This window comes from Vulpes vulpes, chromosome 5, assembly GCF_048418805.1.
Source record: "Vulpes vulpes isolate BD-2025 chromosome 5, VulVul3, whole genome shotgun sequence".
Classification (NCBI taxonomy): domain Eukaryota; kingdom Metazoa; phylum Chordata; class Mammalia; order Carnivora; family Canidae; genus Vulpes; species Vulpes vulpes.
The window spans coordinates 83,232,323-83,250,509 of NC_132784.1; the positions used below are offsets into that span (position 1 = coordinate 83,232,323).

The window sequence follows — 18,187 nt, forward strand, 5'->3', positions numbered from 1 at the left end:
TGTGTATCCTGCAGTATAAATACCGTATAAGCATCCTAATACCAGAAAAATTCTGAATTCTGCTTCTATCTAGCCCCAGGGTTTTGGTTCAGGGAGTGAGGACCTAGATAATTGGAACATATACTTACTACACTCTGGGCTCTGTGCTGAGCACTTTACAACTTTGTGTTCATTATTCATGGTCTCCTCGGAGCAAACTCTGAGACAGGTTCTGGTAGTGCTTATGTTTTAGTGATGAGGATGGATGCTCTAAAATTTTGGGTAATATACCCCAAAGCACCCGGTTGGCAGACAGTGGAGTTTGGGTAACAACTCAGGTTTATCCATTTAGGAAGTCATGATCCTAATCACATGGCTCTACTCCCTGCATACACTGGTGAGAAGGAAGATTTGAGAGAAGGTGTCTGGTTGAAGCTGGGAAGAGGGCAAAATGGAATGGGCTTGGGGCCCTCACTCACGTGCATTCTTGCCCATGCTGGTCCCATCTTTCAAGTTTGCTGCTTCTCATATTCCCATAATTCAGGGGAAAGATGAATTCATGTTTGGTAGATTAGAAAAATCTGTTTGCCCAACTTCTCTTTTCTGATTATCAAAATAATGTTGATGAGGTAGGGTGCTTCTACCCCCATTTTGCAAAAGGGACCCAGCAGCTCATGATCACACAGCTGGTAGGTTAAATGTCAGAACAGAGACTGGATTCTGGATCTTGGGATATTAAGCATATAGAATTTTTAGATGGCTGGGAGCTTATTAATCATCTAGTTCATTGTTTTGCCAACTTTAGCCTTTTGTCTACCATCCCAATAATTTACTTAATATGCTAAAAAAAAAGGCAACAATTCCCTCTCTGTTTTAACGTAAATACATCTATTTAAAAGAAAAACTTTGGATGGAAAGATGGAAAGTCAATCTTCTTCTAACATGGAGAAAAATAAAGACATAGCATTTAAATTAACACGGTTGGGGGACACCTGGGTGGCTCAGTGGTTGAGCGTCTGCCTTCAGCTCAGGGCTTGATCCTGGAGTTCCAGGATCGAGTCCCACATCAGGCTCCCTGCATGGAGTCTGCTTCTCCCTCTGCCTATGTCTCTGCCTCTCTCTGTGTCTCTCATGTATAAATAAGTAAAATCTTTATAAACAAACAAACATGACTGGTCTATACACCACCTAAATTAGGGGTTAATAAACTACAATTTACAAGCCCAATCCAACCTATCATCTATTTTTGAATAGTCAACAACTAAAAAATGATCTTAAATTTGTAAATGGTTACATAGTAAACGGTCATAGAAGTACCCATGTAATATAATTGATTTTGACTTTTGGCCTGTATATCCTAAAATACTATTTGGCCCTTGAAGTAAAAGTTTGCCTACCCTTGGGAGGCTCCCTTGGGAGCATCCCCCTGACCAGATCTATTTCCTGTATCATGAGTGGTGTGAGTGCCACATGTTGGAAACTCCAGAGTTAGTCCAATTTTTCCCTTCACCCCATCACTGTATAGTTGAGACAATTAAGGCCCAGGGAATTTGTGTAACTCCTTCAAGGTCATACAGCCAATGGGTGTCAACATTATATTGTAGAGAGTTCATAAGGTTTCTGAATTTCGGCCCATCTGCTTCTTTTTCTAGTAACACTCACAGTCACATCTACCTACAGACACATCCCTAACACACTTACACATCAGATGGAATCTCAATACTGAGAAGGGCAGGGATTCCAGAATCAAAGACCAGTTCTTTGGGGGTGCTTGCAAATGTGCCATCCTTTTCTTCATCAAACGTGCATGAGAACTGTGCTCCTGACATAGAGAAACAATCAAATTCAAATTCTCACACTCTGGCACCCTTTCTGGGCCATCACTGGAGAGTCACCAGACCCCACTGGGAAGCCTCCTTTCTGACGCCCAGAGAGGGTTAACCTGCCTGCTGGATTATCGTGTTCATGGATCTCCCCTTGGGGGCCATATCAAACAGAAGTCAAGGCTGCCTGAGTTTGGACTCTGATTTTCCCACGGATTGACTGGTTTTATATCCTGAGCTGGAGGTAGGATGAGGAGGGATGGGGATGGGAGGTTGTGAGGGAGGAAAGGGGCCCTGAAACCCAAAACTGCCCTCTGCATTCTGGATATGACCTCAGGAAAGCTCCCCTAAGTGAGGGCTAAAGGCAAAGTCGCAGAAAACTGGGGAAGAAGATGGTTTGCCTCTGAAATGGCCTTCATAGGGGGCAGGGGGCTTGGAGAAAGGAGGGGTGTACTCCATATGGAAGAAAATAGAACTGCCCCCAGGTCTTCCCCATCAACTAGAAATCCTCCAGATAAAAAACACAACAGAAGGAGTGAATACTTCCTCACTTACGCTTGACGTAAACAGCTTTCAAAAGTCATTTGGTAAATTGAAGTGGGTCCCAAAAAAATTAAGAATATTTCTGACCAATAGGTATTTATCTCTTTTAAGGATTTCTTTTCCTCTCTCTTTTTTTTTTCTTTTCCTCTTTACACCAACCTACTCTCTTGTCCTGCAATCTCCCTACTGCTGTACATAGTGCCAGATCTGATTCCCCTTGGTAATCCCTTCTATGACAAATTATATCCATTATGGTTTCTTAAAGGGCTCTCTCAGGTGCACCAAGGGCTATTTTTTCCCTGTAATTATTTTTTGCTTCTTGGGGGGAAAAATGTCTTTTATAAAAGCAGCAGATTTGTTTTTTATTTTTTTTATTTTCTGCTATTATGGTTGGAGAGGGTATTATTAACTCTGGGCTTCCCACAAAAAGACCTTGGCCACTTAGCCAGAATGCACAAGGCATGAGAGTTCAGAAATAATGGCTGCTTTGTATTCAGTTGCCTAGCTTCCTAGGCCCTTGAAAGTCCTTGCAATAATTGAACATTTTAGCTCTTAAAATTTCTTTACAGTAGGTGGAACAGGGTGAGGGTGGGAGGAAAGAAGAGCTGTTTGGGGCCTCATTTCTTAGCTAGTACATTGAGGTCCGACAATATATAGACCCAGGCTGGAGGTCTGACCACACATTTCCAGTGGGGCTGACGTTGATCCTAGAGGGGGAAAAATTGGTCTTGGGGGTAAAAAAAAAAATCTTAGACGTTATTACGTCCCATGACCTTCTAAAGGGCCACAGTACCTAGATGATACACAGTAAGGACATCTATGTGGGGTAATGACTATAGCAGAAGTATCTAAAAAGCCTCCTCAGTTGGGAACAACAATGAAAAAATGGTTGAGACCTCGAGTCAGCAGCAGGACAAGAGGGGAGTTCCAGGGAGGGTCCTAGGCCTGCTGTTCTAGGCACATGTTTTTGTTTTTGGAAGGCCTGGCTGGTTTGTCATAAAAGAAAGAGCACGGGGCTGGGAGTCATGATTCTGCGTCTTGTGACTCCGTTCTGCATTTACCTAATGAACACATCGATCAGGGGGACTCTGAGATGTGCTCTGGCTCCAGATTTTTCGCAGGCACCCACCCGAATGGACCAACACATCGAAACATGCGCACGCACGCACATAGCATACCTGTCGGTTATACTGGGTAGTGTGGTCAAGCAAGCTCATTAAATTGGACTAAAATCCAATCACTACAAACGGTGATTAAAGTTTTAGCTCTGCCAAGGTGTCCCGATTTCCTCTTCTCTCTTCCCTCCTAGGTCCACTACTTTCAGCAGTGAGCCCTGGACAAAATTCTTTGCCTGGGCCAGCCAGGTCCCTTAAGCACTTTGGATCCTCACTCGCTGCCCATCAACACACCCCCAGCTGTTAGAATCCGTTTCCCCAACTACCATTGAAGCTGCCTAGGACGTAGGAAAGCCTCAAGCACAATCCACACAAGGAAAAGGAATCAAGTGGGTTCCCTTCACGCGCAAGACAGGCTGGCTGCAGGGGCCTTTCAGAAGGAAACAGTGACAACAGGGAAGCTCGGGTCCCCGATGCCGCCGCGGGCTTCCTAACCCTTCTGAGAGCCGGCTCACTCACCAGGTGTGCACAGGGAGGGTCCACACAGTCAGAGGGACAGGCCCACGGGCTTCTTGCCCGCACACGAGTCAGAGGCAGCAATCACAGGTGTGGTGCCCATGGCCTGATCAACCAGGCACCTCTGCTCAGCCTTCCAGAGAGAGAGAGAGAGAGAGGGGAAGGAGCAAATCACCCAGGCTTGGCCAGTTTGCCAGAGGAGGGGAATTCCTTCCTGACCCTGGCAGAGATCATCAACTTCAGCTCTGGGCATGTGACCAAAAATCCACCCAATGAAGCATCTACACATTGGCTGTTTATGCACCAAAACATCACCAGGCATAACGAGGCCATGAGGGTGGAAACCGAGGAATGGGGCAGGGGTGGGGGTGGGGCGTGCCAGGAAGGGTCTTCCCTGATCCCACCATCTGGGCAGCCCATTGGGAAGAAGTCTTTCCTTCTCCGAAGCCTCAGTGATACCCAAGTGCCTACCAGACCCAGAGCCCTGGGGCCAAGGCAGGGTCAATGTCCCACACTTTGGGCCTCCCTAAGGAGGGGCATATGGGGGGGGGGAAATCTCAGTGGATTAGGGTGATGCTTGCAGTTAAAGAATTGGGGTGCTTGAATATTTGTTCTTCTGAGAGAAAGCAGAGCAGCTGCGAGAACGGACTTGCTCAAGTCTTACCGAGGGACTCCTCATTTTCCTCCAGCTTGTTTAGGGAGCTTGCCAGTTCGTTTGTTTTTAGCTGTTTCTCTGAAGGTGTGGCACAGACCCACAGAAGGCAAGCCACACGGTTTACCCCCTGGTAACCCATGCAGAGTTCATCAGCTTTGGATGAAATCCATGAGGGGCTAAATCCTATTTTTGCCTCCCACAAGGGCAAGGGACGTGGGACACGTAGGTGCCTTAGCTACTCAGCCTGTCAAAATTCTTTATTTTTGTTTCATATAAGGTGCAGTATATAAAAATCCATGCTGGGCACCTGGGTGGCTCAGTGGTTGAGCGTCTGCCTGCCTTTGGCCCAGGGCGTGATCCTGGGGTCCTGGAATCGAGTCCCGCATCGGGCTCCCTGCATGGAACCTGCTTCTCCCTCTGCCAATGTCTCTGTGTCTCTCATTAATAAATAAATAAATATCTTTTAAACACCCCCCCCCCCCAAAAAAAAACCCCACGTTCTTCTCTGAGCTCATCTTTACAATGTCTCCTCTCTAACACGGGATTTTCGCATGCCATCCTCGGGATGTCCTGAGGATTTAATAAAATCAGATCATCTATGCAAGAGTCTGGGAGTAATCCATGGAGGCCTGTGCCAGAGGAGGGGGCGCCATGGGAAGAATCCACGGTCATCAACATATCAAAACGGTTGCTACCCTGGTGACTTCTGAGAAAAAAAAAAAAGGACAACCAAAGGGTGAAAGTGCCTGCCGAGAACACCTTGAGTCATGAAAAACACTCTCAGAGTGAGGACAAAGATTCAAGCCTCCACTCAGAGGAGCAAACAAGCCCTCTCCCTGGGTCTTTAGCCTAAAACGCGAAGCTGCCCCCCCCCCCCCCGAATCACTTTGCCTCCTAGGCCCCAGCCTCCTCGCCTGTAAAATGAAGAGGTTGTACTTAATGACCTCTGACATCCTTTCCAGTTTGTAAAATTTTTATAGTCCCTCCAAACGTGGGTCCCCAGCTTGGGGAGGGAGGTGTAAAAGGGAGTATGTGCTACCGGCGGCTGCCGGCAGGGGGCAGGTGCACACGAGCCCCCCCAACACCGCAGAGTCTGAAAAGGTCTGAAAACACAGTGGAAAAAACCCCTACCGGTGGCTTTTCTGGAAGCCGTCTCTTGAGGTGGTGCGAGAGGGCAAAACGGGTTTCTTTTCAGCTGTTATGTACAGATTCCTGAAAAATGCCCCAAAGTCTAATAAGGCAGCTCTCTTCTCTCGTTCAAGGGGGACAACCCTGAGCAGGCCACCGGCAAAAGGAAGGTGTTAGCCAAGGACGGGGGGCTGGAGGGCTTCCCTTGAAGCTGACTGGTTTTGGGGTGCAAAATCGGGCTTCCCTTCCTGAACATAGTTTTCGGAACAGGTAGAGAGAGAATTGGGTGCCTGGCCCTATTCTCTGCTAGTCGCCCTTGGTGTAATCGAGTGATCCAGAGTGCGCTGGGGTGCCCAGGAGGACGGGGTGGCTGCGCACCCCAGGAGGCAGGAATGGCACTTAAATCCCCATCAAGCAGCTCCCAGGAGGCGTTGTGGCTGGTGGCACTGGCAGGGGAGGGGGGGGGCCGGCAATCTGGAGCTGGAGACTGGAGTTGCAGACCCAGGCCCCAGCCCGAGGCTCCCCGACGCCCCTTACAATTCATCCAAAAGAGCAAAGAAAAGGTGCTTACGTGAGGACAGCGGTGACTAGGTCCAAAGAGGAGGCTTTCAGGGCAAGAGAAGGCAGGCGCTCCCACACCAGTGTACGGTGGAAGTAAAGGCACCTGTAGCCTTGTGATATAAGTAACACCTACAGACAGGTCCGTTTGGTTTTTCAGGTTTATGCACAGCCCCTTTGATGACGGTGACATACAGTGTGACACGGCTCCTCGGAGGGGGGGGAATGGTTCTCACATGCAGAAAGTTTACCTTTATCCTGTTTTTGTGCCCGGCTCCCCACCCACTCCCCCCCCCCCCCCCCTTCCAGGGGACTCAGTAAACAAGCTGAGAATTCTTGCCTCTGGGAGCTTTTCGGGGAGTGCAGTGCGTGCGTGCGTCTGCAGGGACTTCTCATCTGTGCACGCTGGAGGGGAAACCCGAAATGCAGCGGGGGGCCTGGCTGGGCCGCCTCCCTCCTGGGCTGGCCGAGTCCTGCACTTGCGGACATCGCGTCATTTCTCCCTTTCTCCCCGGAGCAGGGGCAGGATGGGGCAGTGGCGAGGACCACGGGCTCTGCAGCCTTAGATGGTTTGGGGTTCAAATCCTGGGTCTGTCATTTGCCAGCTGTGTCCCCTTGATGACTTAACCAGCTAGCTCATAACTTAACGAGCTCTCCTGCAAACGGGAGGACCTGTCTGCAGGGCTGATGGGGGTCACATGAGGTAATTCTAGGGAAGCACTGAGTAAGCCCCTTGTGAGCTGTTTTCCTTGATAGAGCACAGCAGTTAGAACCCCCTCCTCCACCACGGCCTAGGCCTTGCAACTCTGAGGGCGACAGCCCGCTTGCAGCAACGTGTGGCCTTTCTTCTACTTTGTGTCCCCAAGCCATCAGACACGTTATCTTGTTTAACTGCTAACATCTTCGGATGCAAGGGGCCCCGTGGAGGCTCCCCCCTCCTCTCCCTTGTGGACAGAGAAACGAAGAGATTTAGGGGCCCGGTCGGGTGTCCCCAGCTACGAGGCCGGGGGCCAGCTCTCCGGTGTCTGGCTGATGACCTCCTGGCATTGGAGGACCTCCCCGTCCACCCCAGAGGACACTCGGCCTAGCTTAGGCTGTGAAATGCAGAGTCCCTGGTTGTCCACGGGACAGTGTTTATGAGGCTGTGCCTTTTCGCACAGTGCTTCCAGCTGTCCCGGGCAGCCGAGACCTGTGTCCAAACGGCAGCCTCCAAGCTTTAAAGTGGGAGCCGGGACTTGTTTGTTAGGTTTTCTTGGGAACCCTGGGCACGGGGACAAACACACAAATACAAACACACGTAGTCTGGAGAAACAAAAGGCAGTTCATTGGAGGACTCAGGGTGTCCTGGAAAAAATTGCTGAAGGAAGATAAGGCCACGCTGACCTGCTGTGTAACCTCAGGCAAGTCCAGTAGCTTCTCTGGGCTTCCTTTCCTCCCGTGGTGCAAGGAGGAGCTTGGGTTAGAACCCCCATCTTCAAATTCACCGGGACAATTCTGGGGAGACTCCAGGGGTTCCTGGCAGGCCTCAGGGGGCTGCCGGGGACAGGAGGCTGGAGCCCAGGGGCTCAGGCTCTAGACCTCTCCTCCCTGATTCACTAAGAACACCTCAGCTTTTATATAAATCTCCAGGGTAGGATTTCATTTGAACAAAAGAATCTGACTTAAAAAGAGCTCGCAAAGAACTGGATTAGATGGTCTTTGCGATTCCCTTAAGCTCTAAAATTCTGTGGTTTGCCTCTTGTGTTTCTTGGTGTCTAGGGAACCACGAGGGTCCTACACACCACATCCCCGGCCCTGGGGCACTTCTCACCTTGTCACTGGTTTCGAAAATACTTCTCACGTTTGGATCTGCACATTCACACTCTTTTCAGTAGAGAGGGGTGCAAGAAAAGCCTAGAATTCTGCTGTTGTTTCTGAAAAACAGTCTTCTGGAGAAGTAACTCCCCCCCCCCCCCCCCCCCCCCCCGGTGCTGTCTCAGCTCTGCTACTTCAGGGTGAAAACTTTTCTGGCAGTCGATGCCTGTGACAACAAACTGTTTGTCTCGTGGTCCTGAAGGTATAATATAGCATCTCCGAGGGCCCATGTGGGAAATTACAGGCTTCTGGACCAGTGGATGAAAGGGGCGATTAAGATAAAACCAAAATAAAAGAGGAATTTGACTCTAATGAAGTCTAACTATCACATGGAACCTAAATTGGATTGGAGTGGAGATCTTCGACAACCTCAGACCCTAAGTGTATTAGAAACTATACTACGAATGTCGAGCACAGGCAAGAGATGGGGGTGCGGGGTGTGGAGGAGGAGGGCGGAAGAAGGTCTGGAGCATTTTAGAAGGCTCGGCCTGTCCTCCTGGTGTCTCTGCTGCGCAGTAATAACACATGACACGTAAGTAGGCTCCTCAGAGCAACACAGTGACAAAGAGCAGATTCTGGAAGGAGACTTCATCTGTTGACTCCCTGCTTTGCCACCTGCCGGCTGGGTGAGCCTGGGAAGCTTATCTGACCTCCTTACCTCCCGGCTCCCTCATCTGTAAACTGGGGAAGGAGAGCGATTACCTCTCTTACAGGGTCGTTGGGTGGATTAAATGGACTATAACCTGGGGCAGGTGTGCACTCTGTCATCTAGGTGCTGTTAGATTTGTCAAAGTAGTTCAACGGGAGGCCGTTAGACTCTGGTCGCTCTAGCAAACCAAAACCTAAGCCAGAGTGGACAGTGAATGCACGGGGATCCGACAAAAACGGAATGTGAGAGCCACCACCAATCACAAACAGCCAAGTAGCCCTTTCCCAAATCAGGCGAGGGCTAAAGCTGGGGCCTATCAGATCACTTCCTTACTTTGCTTCTGCACGTGCTCCAGGAAAGGCCTCCCCCCAGCTCCTGTCCGTGGAGTGCCCCTCACCCCTTTCTGTTTGGTGATGCCCAACTGGAGTTGACGTTTGCTCAAATAAACACTTGAAAATTTTGCATATGCCCTCAGCTTATCTTCTCATGCATTCGTGCCATTAAATCCTCCCAGCCCTTTGGTTGAGGGAGGTACTTGTTATCTCCATTTTACAGGTGAGGGAACTGAGGCACAAAGAGGTTAAGTAACTTGCCCACTGTCACACAGCTAGTAAGTGGGAGAGCATGCATTTTAATCCAGGCTGCCGGCCTCCAGACTCTTAACTACCATCCTCTAAACTACCGCCATAACCAGTTTCTGGGTGCTCCTGGGGTGGTCATGTGGGGCCAGAGAAGAAAGAATTATAGACACATGGGGCATCTGCCAGGTACCAAGCATTTCTCTAGAATGCTCACCTGCCTTATCTTGATTATTCTTCCCAATAACCCTGGGAATCAGCTATCATGACCCTCTTGCTGGTGTCACCCAGCTGAGTGGTGGCCAAGCCTGGGTTGAATTCAGGCCCACCTAGTGTCAAAACCACACTATATACACAGGAGCTCAGCTCCTCCTGAGTGTCTCTCCTTTTGCTCTGGCCTCAGCATTGCCTTCTGAGGACATCCTTCCCTCTCTGTTGGTTCAAGGTCCCTGGTCTTTAATGTCATCGAAGGCATAATCTGTCTCTCACTGTAGAGGGGGAAATCCTGGTACCTCACGGACTCCCTGGTACCCAGGTTGGTCCTTGGGGCAAAGAAAACGCTTGACACATGTGTGTACCATGGAAGTGAATTCAAAGACATGTCACTTGACATAAAACCGGAGGCTTCTACCCAATTCTTTTTGCTAGATAAAATAGGTTCCATGCTTTTCCTAGAAGCTGGCCTCTTTCACTTGGGCCAACATTTCTTTAGTCATATCTTCTCTCCTTCTATGTGCCACCCTTACCACTACCCCGGAAGGCAGCATAGGCTGAAAACACAAAGGAGGAGAGAAACTGCATTTAGGTAAATTCGGAGATGATGCCGTTAGCAAGAGAGACGTACAGGGTAATGGTGGAATGCATGAGTTTGGGATCAGGATCCCTGTCTCTATTATCCTGATACTATTTTTAGGGAAGAGTCTCTTGGAGAAATTCTACTTTTTAATGCTCTGCTGGTTCAAACATTGAAGAATGAAAAAGTCAGTGAGCGTGTATGACAACAAACTCTTGGAACCTGCCACCTGGAGAACACTAGGTGAGGCATGAACTTTTCACAGCCTTAGGTTCCTCATCTGGAAGTCCTTACTGTGATTTTTGGCGCAAGGTAAGTTCTTGCCACATGGCTGGCTATTGTGGTCTCTAGAGAGAAAGGGGGATGTTGGTTGAGATTGCTGACTTTGAGAGCATTACTATATCGAATAGGATACTGTTGTCCTTCTGCAAGGAATAACGGTAATCGCTACCATTTATCAGGCCTTTAGCAGGTGCCAGGAACTGTTTAGGAATGCTACATGGATTAAATCACTGAATCCTTATATCATTCCTCCAACACAGACACCATTATTGCTTTCCAAAGTTTTCTAGTGAGGAGACAGGCATAGAGAGTTCAAGTAACTTGCCCAATATCACACAGCCAGTGAAGCACTAAGCAGGGTTTGAGCCTGAGACAGATGCTCCAGAGTCTACAAGCTTCACCACTGTGTTAGGATTTGGTACCTCTGGAAGAGACAGGGTCTAAGTGGAAGAGACACCAGTTCTCTTCGGCATCCCATGCTGCTGGTAGGATCCTTGAAAGTAAGGACAAGAGGTGCAAACCTATCGTCTCCTAAAACACCCAGCACGGACTTAAGCACAAGGCAGTGCTCAAGGAGTTCTTGTTGGTTGATTGTGTATTCGCTTTACTTCCTCTTGAGGTATCCTTCCCCAGTCCAGTCCCTATATCCAGCTCTTCCTTCTGCTCTTCATGCTGTCCTGTCCAGGAGCCCCAATTCAGTAGATGGCAACACGGAGGTAGCTCCCCTGATAATCCCTCCTTGGCCATGAACCTCATGAAGGCAGTGGATCTTTGTGTGATTTCCAGCACCAAAGGCATTATGGAAGCTTAAACAGTGACAAAAATCAATGGTTGGCAGACGCATAATGACAATTATGATAAAAATATGGATTTTGTTGTTATAAGGTTGAATTATGATAATTCTTATGAAACAGCTGCCACCACTGCATGACTGTATTTCTAGTCTCCCTTTTTTCCTTTAAGGAAAAGCAGGATTTGAGCCTAAGGCAGAGGCTTTAGGCTCAAACTAATCAAAGTCGCCATGTTCTGGGTCAGCCTGAATGAATCTGAAGCAATAATGGCTTTTTAAGACACGGATCTGAGAGGCCCGGAGAGGGAAGCCCTCTCAAAGGAGGGTTCATGAAGACAGAACTTTCTTCTGTTGTCTTCCTACCAAACATCAGTCCCCTGATAGGCACGAGGGCTTGATTTCTGAAAGAGTTGTTGGGGGTGACAACTTGAGGAATGGGTGACATAGACTGCTATGGCCTGTCGTTGCTGTTGGCTGGAGGACCGCATGGTACTAACAATGCTGCCATTGAAGTCTTGGGTGTTGAATGGACCAATCCCTCCCCCAATGGCTACTTAGCTTGGTTAATCCAGGAGCCCCACTAATGATGATTAGACTTCCAGCAGAAAATCAGATCATTCCATCATTAAAGACTAAACTTCCTACAGCTGACACCAGATTTTCTAGGCAAACTTAGGTATTTGAACCACAGTTTCCTTGCCTGTCAGTGAGAATGATCACATTTGCAGTTTGATAATGTGTGTGACCACAATGACTTCCACGTCTCCAGATTGGACTCCTTTATGCCAGTTGTCATCCAAAGGCATGTCTTTGGTCAAGGGATGGGGGTCTGCAAAGAGCGTGAGGACTGAGAATGGAGGGTGAGGAGGGCTGCTAGTGGAAATTTGTGGTCAGACCTGTGCAGCTCTGTCCTCATCTATCAGCCAAATCTTATTTCTAAGATATTGTTGATTATAGTATATGTCATTGATTTAGGTAATCATCTTGGAAAGAAAGCATTATGTTAAATGTGTAGGTAGATTATAAAGCTTATCCTGATCTCAGAAATGTTAAAATGTGAAAATGGTAAATATAGTTATTAATTATATATATTTATGATCTATATATTTACATATTTAATAGATATATTTTATTTAATAAGTGTATATTTAATTACTATATTTAATATATATTTTTTAATGGGCTGGTGTACTCAGGAATATCTTTTAAAAAGTAAGACCTAGCTGTGTCTCTAGCAGAGAATTCATGAGGAAACACTTAGAGATAGTGTATAATTCCAAGTCAAACTTTGAATTAGGGGCTGTGGGACCTCAGGGAGGTGGTGGTCAGTAAGGGCCGCAACCATCAGAAAAAGCTTCCTGTGGGTTGTGGCATTTGAGCTGGGCCATGAAAATTGGAATGACTAGCTAAAAATGGTTGCTTATTATGTGCCAAGCACAACAACTGTAGGAGTAGGGGCTGTTATTATCCTCATTTTACAGAAGGGGAAACTGAGGCTCAAAGAGCTTCAGTAATTTGCCCAAGGTCATGTAGCTCACAAGTAGCAGAGCCAGAATTCAATCCTTGGATTGCCTGGCCACTACACTTTGTGATGTCTGGGGTGACCAGGAGGAGAGAGAGGCTCTTTCCAACAAGAGGAAACCCACAGGTATGTAAGAGGAGAGAATGAGTTGGGGATCCCCCCAAGACTGCTCCAGGAAGGTTGGACTTGGAGTTTTGAATCCTGGTTATCAATGAGGGGAGTCTCTGGCCATTTGATGGGGACTTTGAGTTTGAGGAGGCCCCAGATCTTGTCTGCTCTTCAGGGGAAAATTTGTGCAGGTCACCAGTGAGATCTCATCAGAAACCCTGATTTTTCTCTTACTTGTTGTCCACGAGCATCATGCTGTTATTTCTAGCATCATACTGTTATTTCTTAGGGAGCTTGTTCCTGGATTTTCTTTTTCCACCAAAAGTGAACTAATATTGTTTCCAAGTAGCTGTAGCCTTGCAATCCTTTACTGCTTTCTGCAGTTTAACTTGCCATTAAGAAGTACAAAGGTCCCAATCATGCTGAAATTTCGAGTTTGGTTTTGTTCAGGAATTCATTTAGAGAAATAGTCTTGGTTGTAAACACAGAATATATAAGAATTCAGGCATTATGCTTTTTACAAAACTTCAGTCTATTGCTATTATGAATTTTCCTGATTTATCCCTTTATCAGAGTTTGTCATCATATCCTAACTGAAACCCAGTGGTTCCCAGTACTTATAAATCTGAGGGGAGAGCCCTCAAATTTGGGAAGCTGCCCGGCCTCACCAAGAGGCTCACATCAACACTGACTCCCCCATGCCTTGAACTGGCAAAACTGGGGAGGTTCCAGTTGGAAACTTGCCACTCCCCAGGGTGCATATCCAAGGTCTCTAAGTAACTGGAGTGGAAATGAAGACAGGTGTCTTCTTTGATTGCTGCTCACATCTCTTTTCATGAAATCATGTTTCAATTTCTTCTCCCTGTGTGCTAAGGCTGGTGGGCAGGGGTCAGTTTCATTTTGAGTCAACAACTGTCCCCTTGGTTCCAAAGAACCAGTGAGATATGGGATGTGGCTAAACATTTTCAGTGATTCAACAACCAAACATGGCGCTGCCAGGAGCAAAAGCCAAATGAGAAAGTAGCGAAAGAGAAGCCAGTACTAGAAAAAGTGGGTAGATGTGGGTTCAGATCTCAGTGCTGTCACTTGGTAGCCAGTTACCTATCTCCCTGAGCCACAATTTCCTCGTCTAAAAGCCTGGGTAAATAAATTGTTACTTCCTAGGGTTCTGCTGAGGAATAAATGAGATAGTGTAATGTAAAAATGTAAGGCCTGGCGTATATTAAATACTTAATAAATTTTGGCTGTACGATTACTGCAAAGTATCATTACTATTACTATTAAACTTATCCAAGCATTAGTTTCCTAATCAGCAAGATGAGAATAATATTAACTATTTACTAGTAGTTATTGTCACTAATCGAAATAATACAAGTGGATGCATCTGGCACATAGATATTCATCCATCCATCCATTCATTTCCAGTCTTTTATCTGGTATCCATCAGAAGTTTATCCACCTTGGGAGTTAGGAAAAGGCCACTATATTTGGCAATAGTTCCTAATGATCTTGAATGCATCTTGCTACACAAGCCCCGTGAGTGGGGCTTTGGCAGGCTCACCTTCCCATAGCACCCAAGGGAGAATGGTTGTCACCTGTTCCTTTGGGACTAAAACAGCCACTTGGGCTTCTTAGCTTTCTGGTTGTAGCTGCAGGTTGAAGCAAAGTTCAGGTGGCAGCTCTGCACTGAGACAGAGGGCAGATTTTGCACAAGACCTTCTGAGGGAGGAAATTCCAATCTGGGGCAAGCTTTCTAGCCACAGCAAGCGGTGAGCTGTGCAACTGGCCAGCAGACACGGCCGCGCAGAGAGAGTGGGCCAATCTGGGTCCCGGATGCTGCGGACTGGAGGGCGCAGCTGGCCAGGCTGGCTCTGTGCCTGTTCCCCAGCCTCCGGGCAGTCGCTCACCCTCACAGAGGGGGAACCTGGCCTGGGAGTGTTACCTGACACCCATCTGACTACTGACTGCTTAACCGAGTTTAAACCAGAACGGAGATTTATGCAGCACAGCTCTGGTGTCCGGGCCCAAGGAGGTCATTTCCCCTGCCCCGAGGTGGGGGCAGTTGACTTCAGGTCAGGCCAAACAATATTCAGGAGGAATCCTACTCTTTCGGGCTCTCTTGCAATGACAAAGTGGTTTAGTGTGATGGACATTAGAGCCAAGCCAGGATAGGTCTGGAGATAAGATTGGAAAATTACTGACAATTAGCTAAAGAGGTCCCCCGCAGGTGGAATGTGCATTTGGGAACTCTATAGACTCCAGCCAAGTGCAAGTAGGGAAAATTATTTTTTTGGGGGGGAACAGAGTTCTGACAAACGCAAGGCATAGTAGAGAAACAGGCATAACTTCAAGTCCAGTTGTGTAAACCTGAGCAAACAGACACTAGCCCATCAGTGCTACCACACATACTCCCATTCCTCGTGTACAGAACCCACATAGCACCTAGGTACCACTCCTAGCCACACTCCCCCACATTCCTAGCCGTCTTCCCCCCAGACATCCTGTCCTCCCTATAGACCAACCACACACACCATGGATCCCGCCCGCCCCCCGCCACGCCGTGCACACATTATACACACAGCCATCAGATAAACACAGTCTCCTTAGGAAGCTGATTAATAAAACTATGTTATCTTTAATTACACTTGACTGATAATAATGTCCTCAGAGCCTGCACGGTTAGATTGGCTCAGATTGTAACATCCAGATTAGAGTTGAACTCCCTTTGAACTCCAGCCACACTGCTGGTCTCTCCAGCTCAGAGATTACAAATGGCTTCAGCTGGATTCGCCCCATGGACCTGGGAGTGTAAGTAGAATTCCAGCTCTCCTTGGTTCTCTTTCCTTTCCGACACTGGACAGATGATATCTCTCAAAAAACACATGGCCAAGCCTAGGAGGAAGGCCCAGATCAAATGACCTCCTCCAGTTCGCCCCTGTGTACCCTGGTGGGTCTACTTTCAAACCAGTGTCAACCTCAGACCCCGTGAAGGGAGTTACCACGAAGGTTGTCTTGAAGACTGACACTTGAAAGCCAACACTTTAATTCCTGGATCATGGGCTCTTGGGGACAGGCTCTAGTGAACCATAATTAACTCTTTAAAGTCTTCACTGTGCCTGCAAATAGTAAAGTATCTGATTCTTTATGATGTAACGCTGAATGGAAGCAGCGAGGAGGCCTTTTAGGCTAATTACATGTTGGAATGAGGTTAACGACATGCCAAAGATTCCTTGCACGGCTCTCCTGGCATTGACAAGTCACTTGGTAACACGCTAGGGCTGAAGACAGCGAGGACTTTTAAAGAGGGCGGGGGCTGGAAATTGAGCTTAGACAGGCTGCTGATGTCATTCCCCAATATAGTTTTGACCCTGCGACAAGCACCAACACCTCCCCCACCCCTAATTTCCAGGGGTTGAGAGATCTGGATTTTAAACTGGCATTCAATGCTCTGGGCCTGGAGATGTGCGGTGCCCCCCTGCAAGGGTCTCAGCTCTCTCCTATGCATTTCCCGGCCTCCGAATTTAGCCAGGGATGAAAGCCAAAGCCCACCACCTAATGGGACGCTTTGGAGCTGGGTAGGAGGCATGTCAACATGTCAACACAAATAAGCAAGGTGTACATCAAAAGGAACAGCTGGATCCCAGAAAAATGCCCAATACACAGGAACGAGTTCTGGCACCAGCCAACTGCAAGAGCTTACCAGGGTCAGGATCCCATTCCTCAGGGGAGCACATGGGCACCTCAAAGTCTTGCAGGGACCACCTGACAACTGCTCCTTTCCCATCCTTCTCCTTGGGGCCCGCCATTACTTTAGTCACCTGCAAGCAGGACTGTCCCAAAGGACTCCGGCCTGGACTTGAGGGTGCCACATCCTGCACTGCCCACTCCCCAGCACCCTGTCTGGGTGACATTGGCTAAAAATGGGCCCTCTTGGTGGACCAAACGTGGGGGGGGACACATAGCTATAAAAGACCACGCGCTTCGTGAGGAGACCTGTCCTACCCCGTAGGAGTAGGGATGGGGACTGGCTTGTAGGGTAGGATGTATGGAGGGGAGCCTCAAAGTTTCCTTGGCACTTGAAAGAAGATACCTAATCTTCCTCCCTGGAAAAGGAGCCGCGCTCCCACTTCTTCCCTGGTGGAAGGATGGGGGCGAGGCTAGCTCTGCCCACTGGGCCTCTCCCACCAGGCCCTGGCCTCTCCCGCACGCGCGGACACAGCACCCACCTCAGCTCACTCGTCCCGCCAGGCTGGGCTGGGCTTGGCTCCTCCGACGTCGTCATCGCCCCATCCAGAGCGGGCCCCGGTGGGGCGGGCCCGGCCTCAGCGAGGAGGACACCGCATGGCTCCCTCCGGGCCGGGGCCGCCTCCTCTGGGTGTCCCAGCCCCACGCAGCCTCCCGGGTGCAGCAGGGTCCCGGACGGGCGGGTAGGGCACCTGGGTTAGCAAGGCCCAGGGGTTGGCAGGAGGGGAGGCTGGGCTCTCGCTTCCACACGGGGCGGGGGGCACCTGCTGCGGGGGGCTGCCCACGGCCCTGGCGCCAGCGGAGGCGACGTGTGGTGACTGGAGGAGCCGGGGAGAAATGTGTCAGACGGGGACTGTCAGCACCTCAGCACCCTGCCAAACAGTAATTACAGAGCCTCGTGCCACCCAGGAGAGGGAGGGCAATATTTTATCCCCATTTTATGGAAGGGTAAGTGGAGGCCCAGGGAGGTCAGGCAACCACTTGAGCCAGTCAGTCAGAGGCTAAACGTGGCCCCGAGGGGGGCTGACTCAGAGGTTACCAGGGGAGCTTGGGTGAAGCCAGGCCCGGGGGAGCAGTCACAGGCGGGTTCACCTCCTGGCACCTATGGGCCCCAACAGCTTTTTAGTCGTCTGTCCTCCTAGGGGCCTCCTTACCCCTGCCAGCTCTGCGTCCTCTGTAGCTCCTCTCTGACCCTGCTTTACACACTGGCCCATTTGGCATTTGTCTAGAACCCAGTTATCCCCCAGGGAAATGCCAGTCTCCCAAAACACTGTGTGAGGAAAAATGTCCCAGTCAGCTAAGTTAGGACGGGCATGCTAGCCTACTAAAGCTCTGAGAGGGGGCCGCCTGGGTGGCTCGGCGGTTGAGCATCTGCCTTCGGCTCAGGGAGTGACCCCGGGGTCCTGGGATCAAGTCCCTCGTTGGGATCCCCACATAGAGCCTGCTTCTCCCTCTGCCTGTGTTTCTGCCTCTCTCTCCGTGTCTCTCATGAATAAAGAAATAAAATCTTAAAAAAAAAAAAAAAAGCTCTGAGAAATCTTTCAGAAAAG

General features: G+C 48.9%; 1 protein-coding gene across 2 annotated transcripts in view; it reads right to left on the minus strand.

Moving 5' to 3' along the window:
* ELF5 (E74 like ETS transcription factor 5) overlaps window positions 1-17,550 on the minus strand; it is a 40,716-nt gene extending 23,166 nt beyond the window's left edge. The window contains exon 1 of one of the 2 annotated variants that reach the window (XM_072759104.1): window positions 17,120-17,550. In XM_072759104.1, the coding sequence (XP_072615205.1) occupies window positions 17,120-17,175 (56 nt within the window). In that variant the 5' untranslated portion in view covers window positions 17,176-17,550. Of the gene's footprint in view, window positions 1-3,979; window positions 4,182-17,119 lie in introns of those variants that run through there. The other variant, XM_026012948.2, reaches the window with a different exon arrangement.
* Window positions 17,551-18,187: the final 637 nt, after the last annotated feature.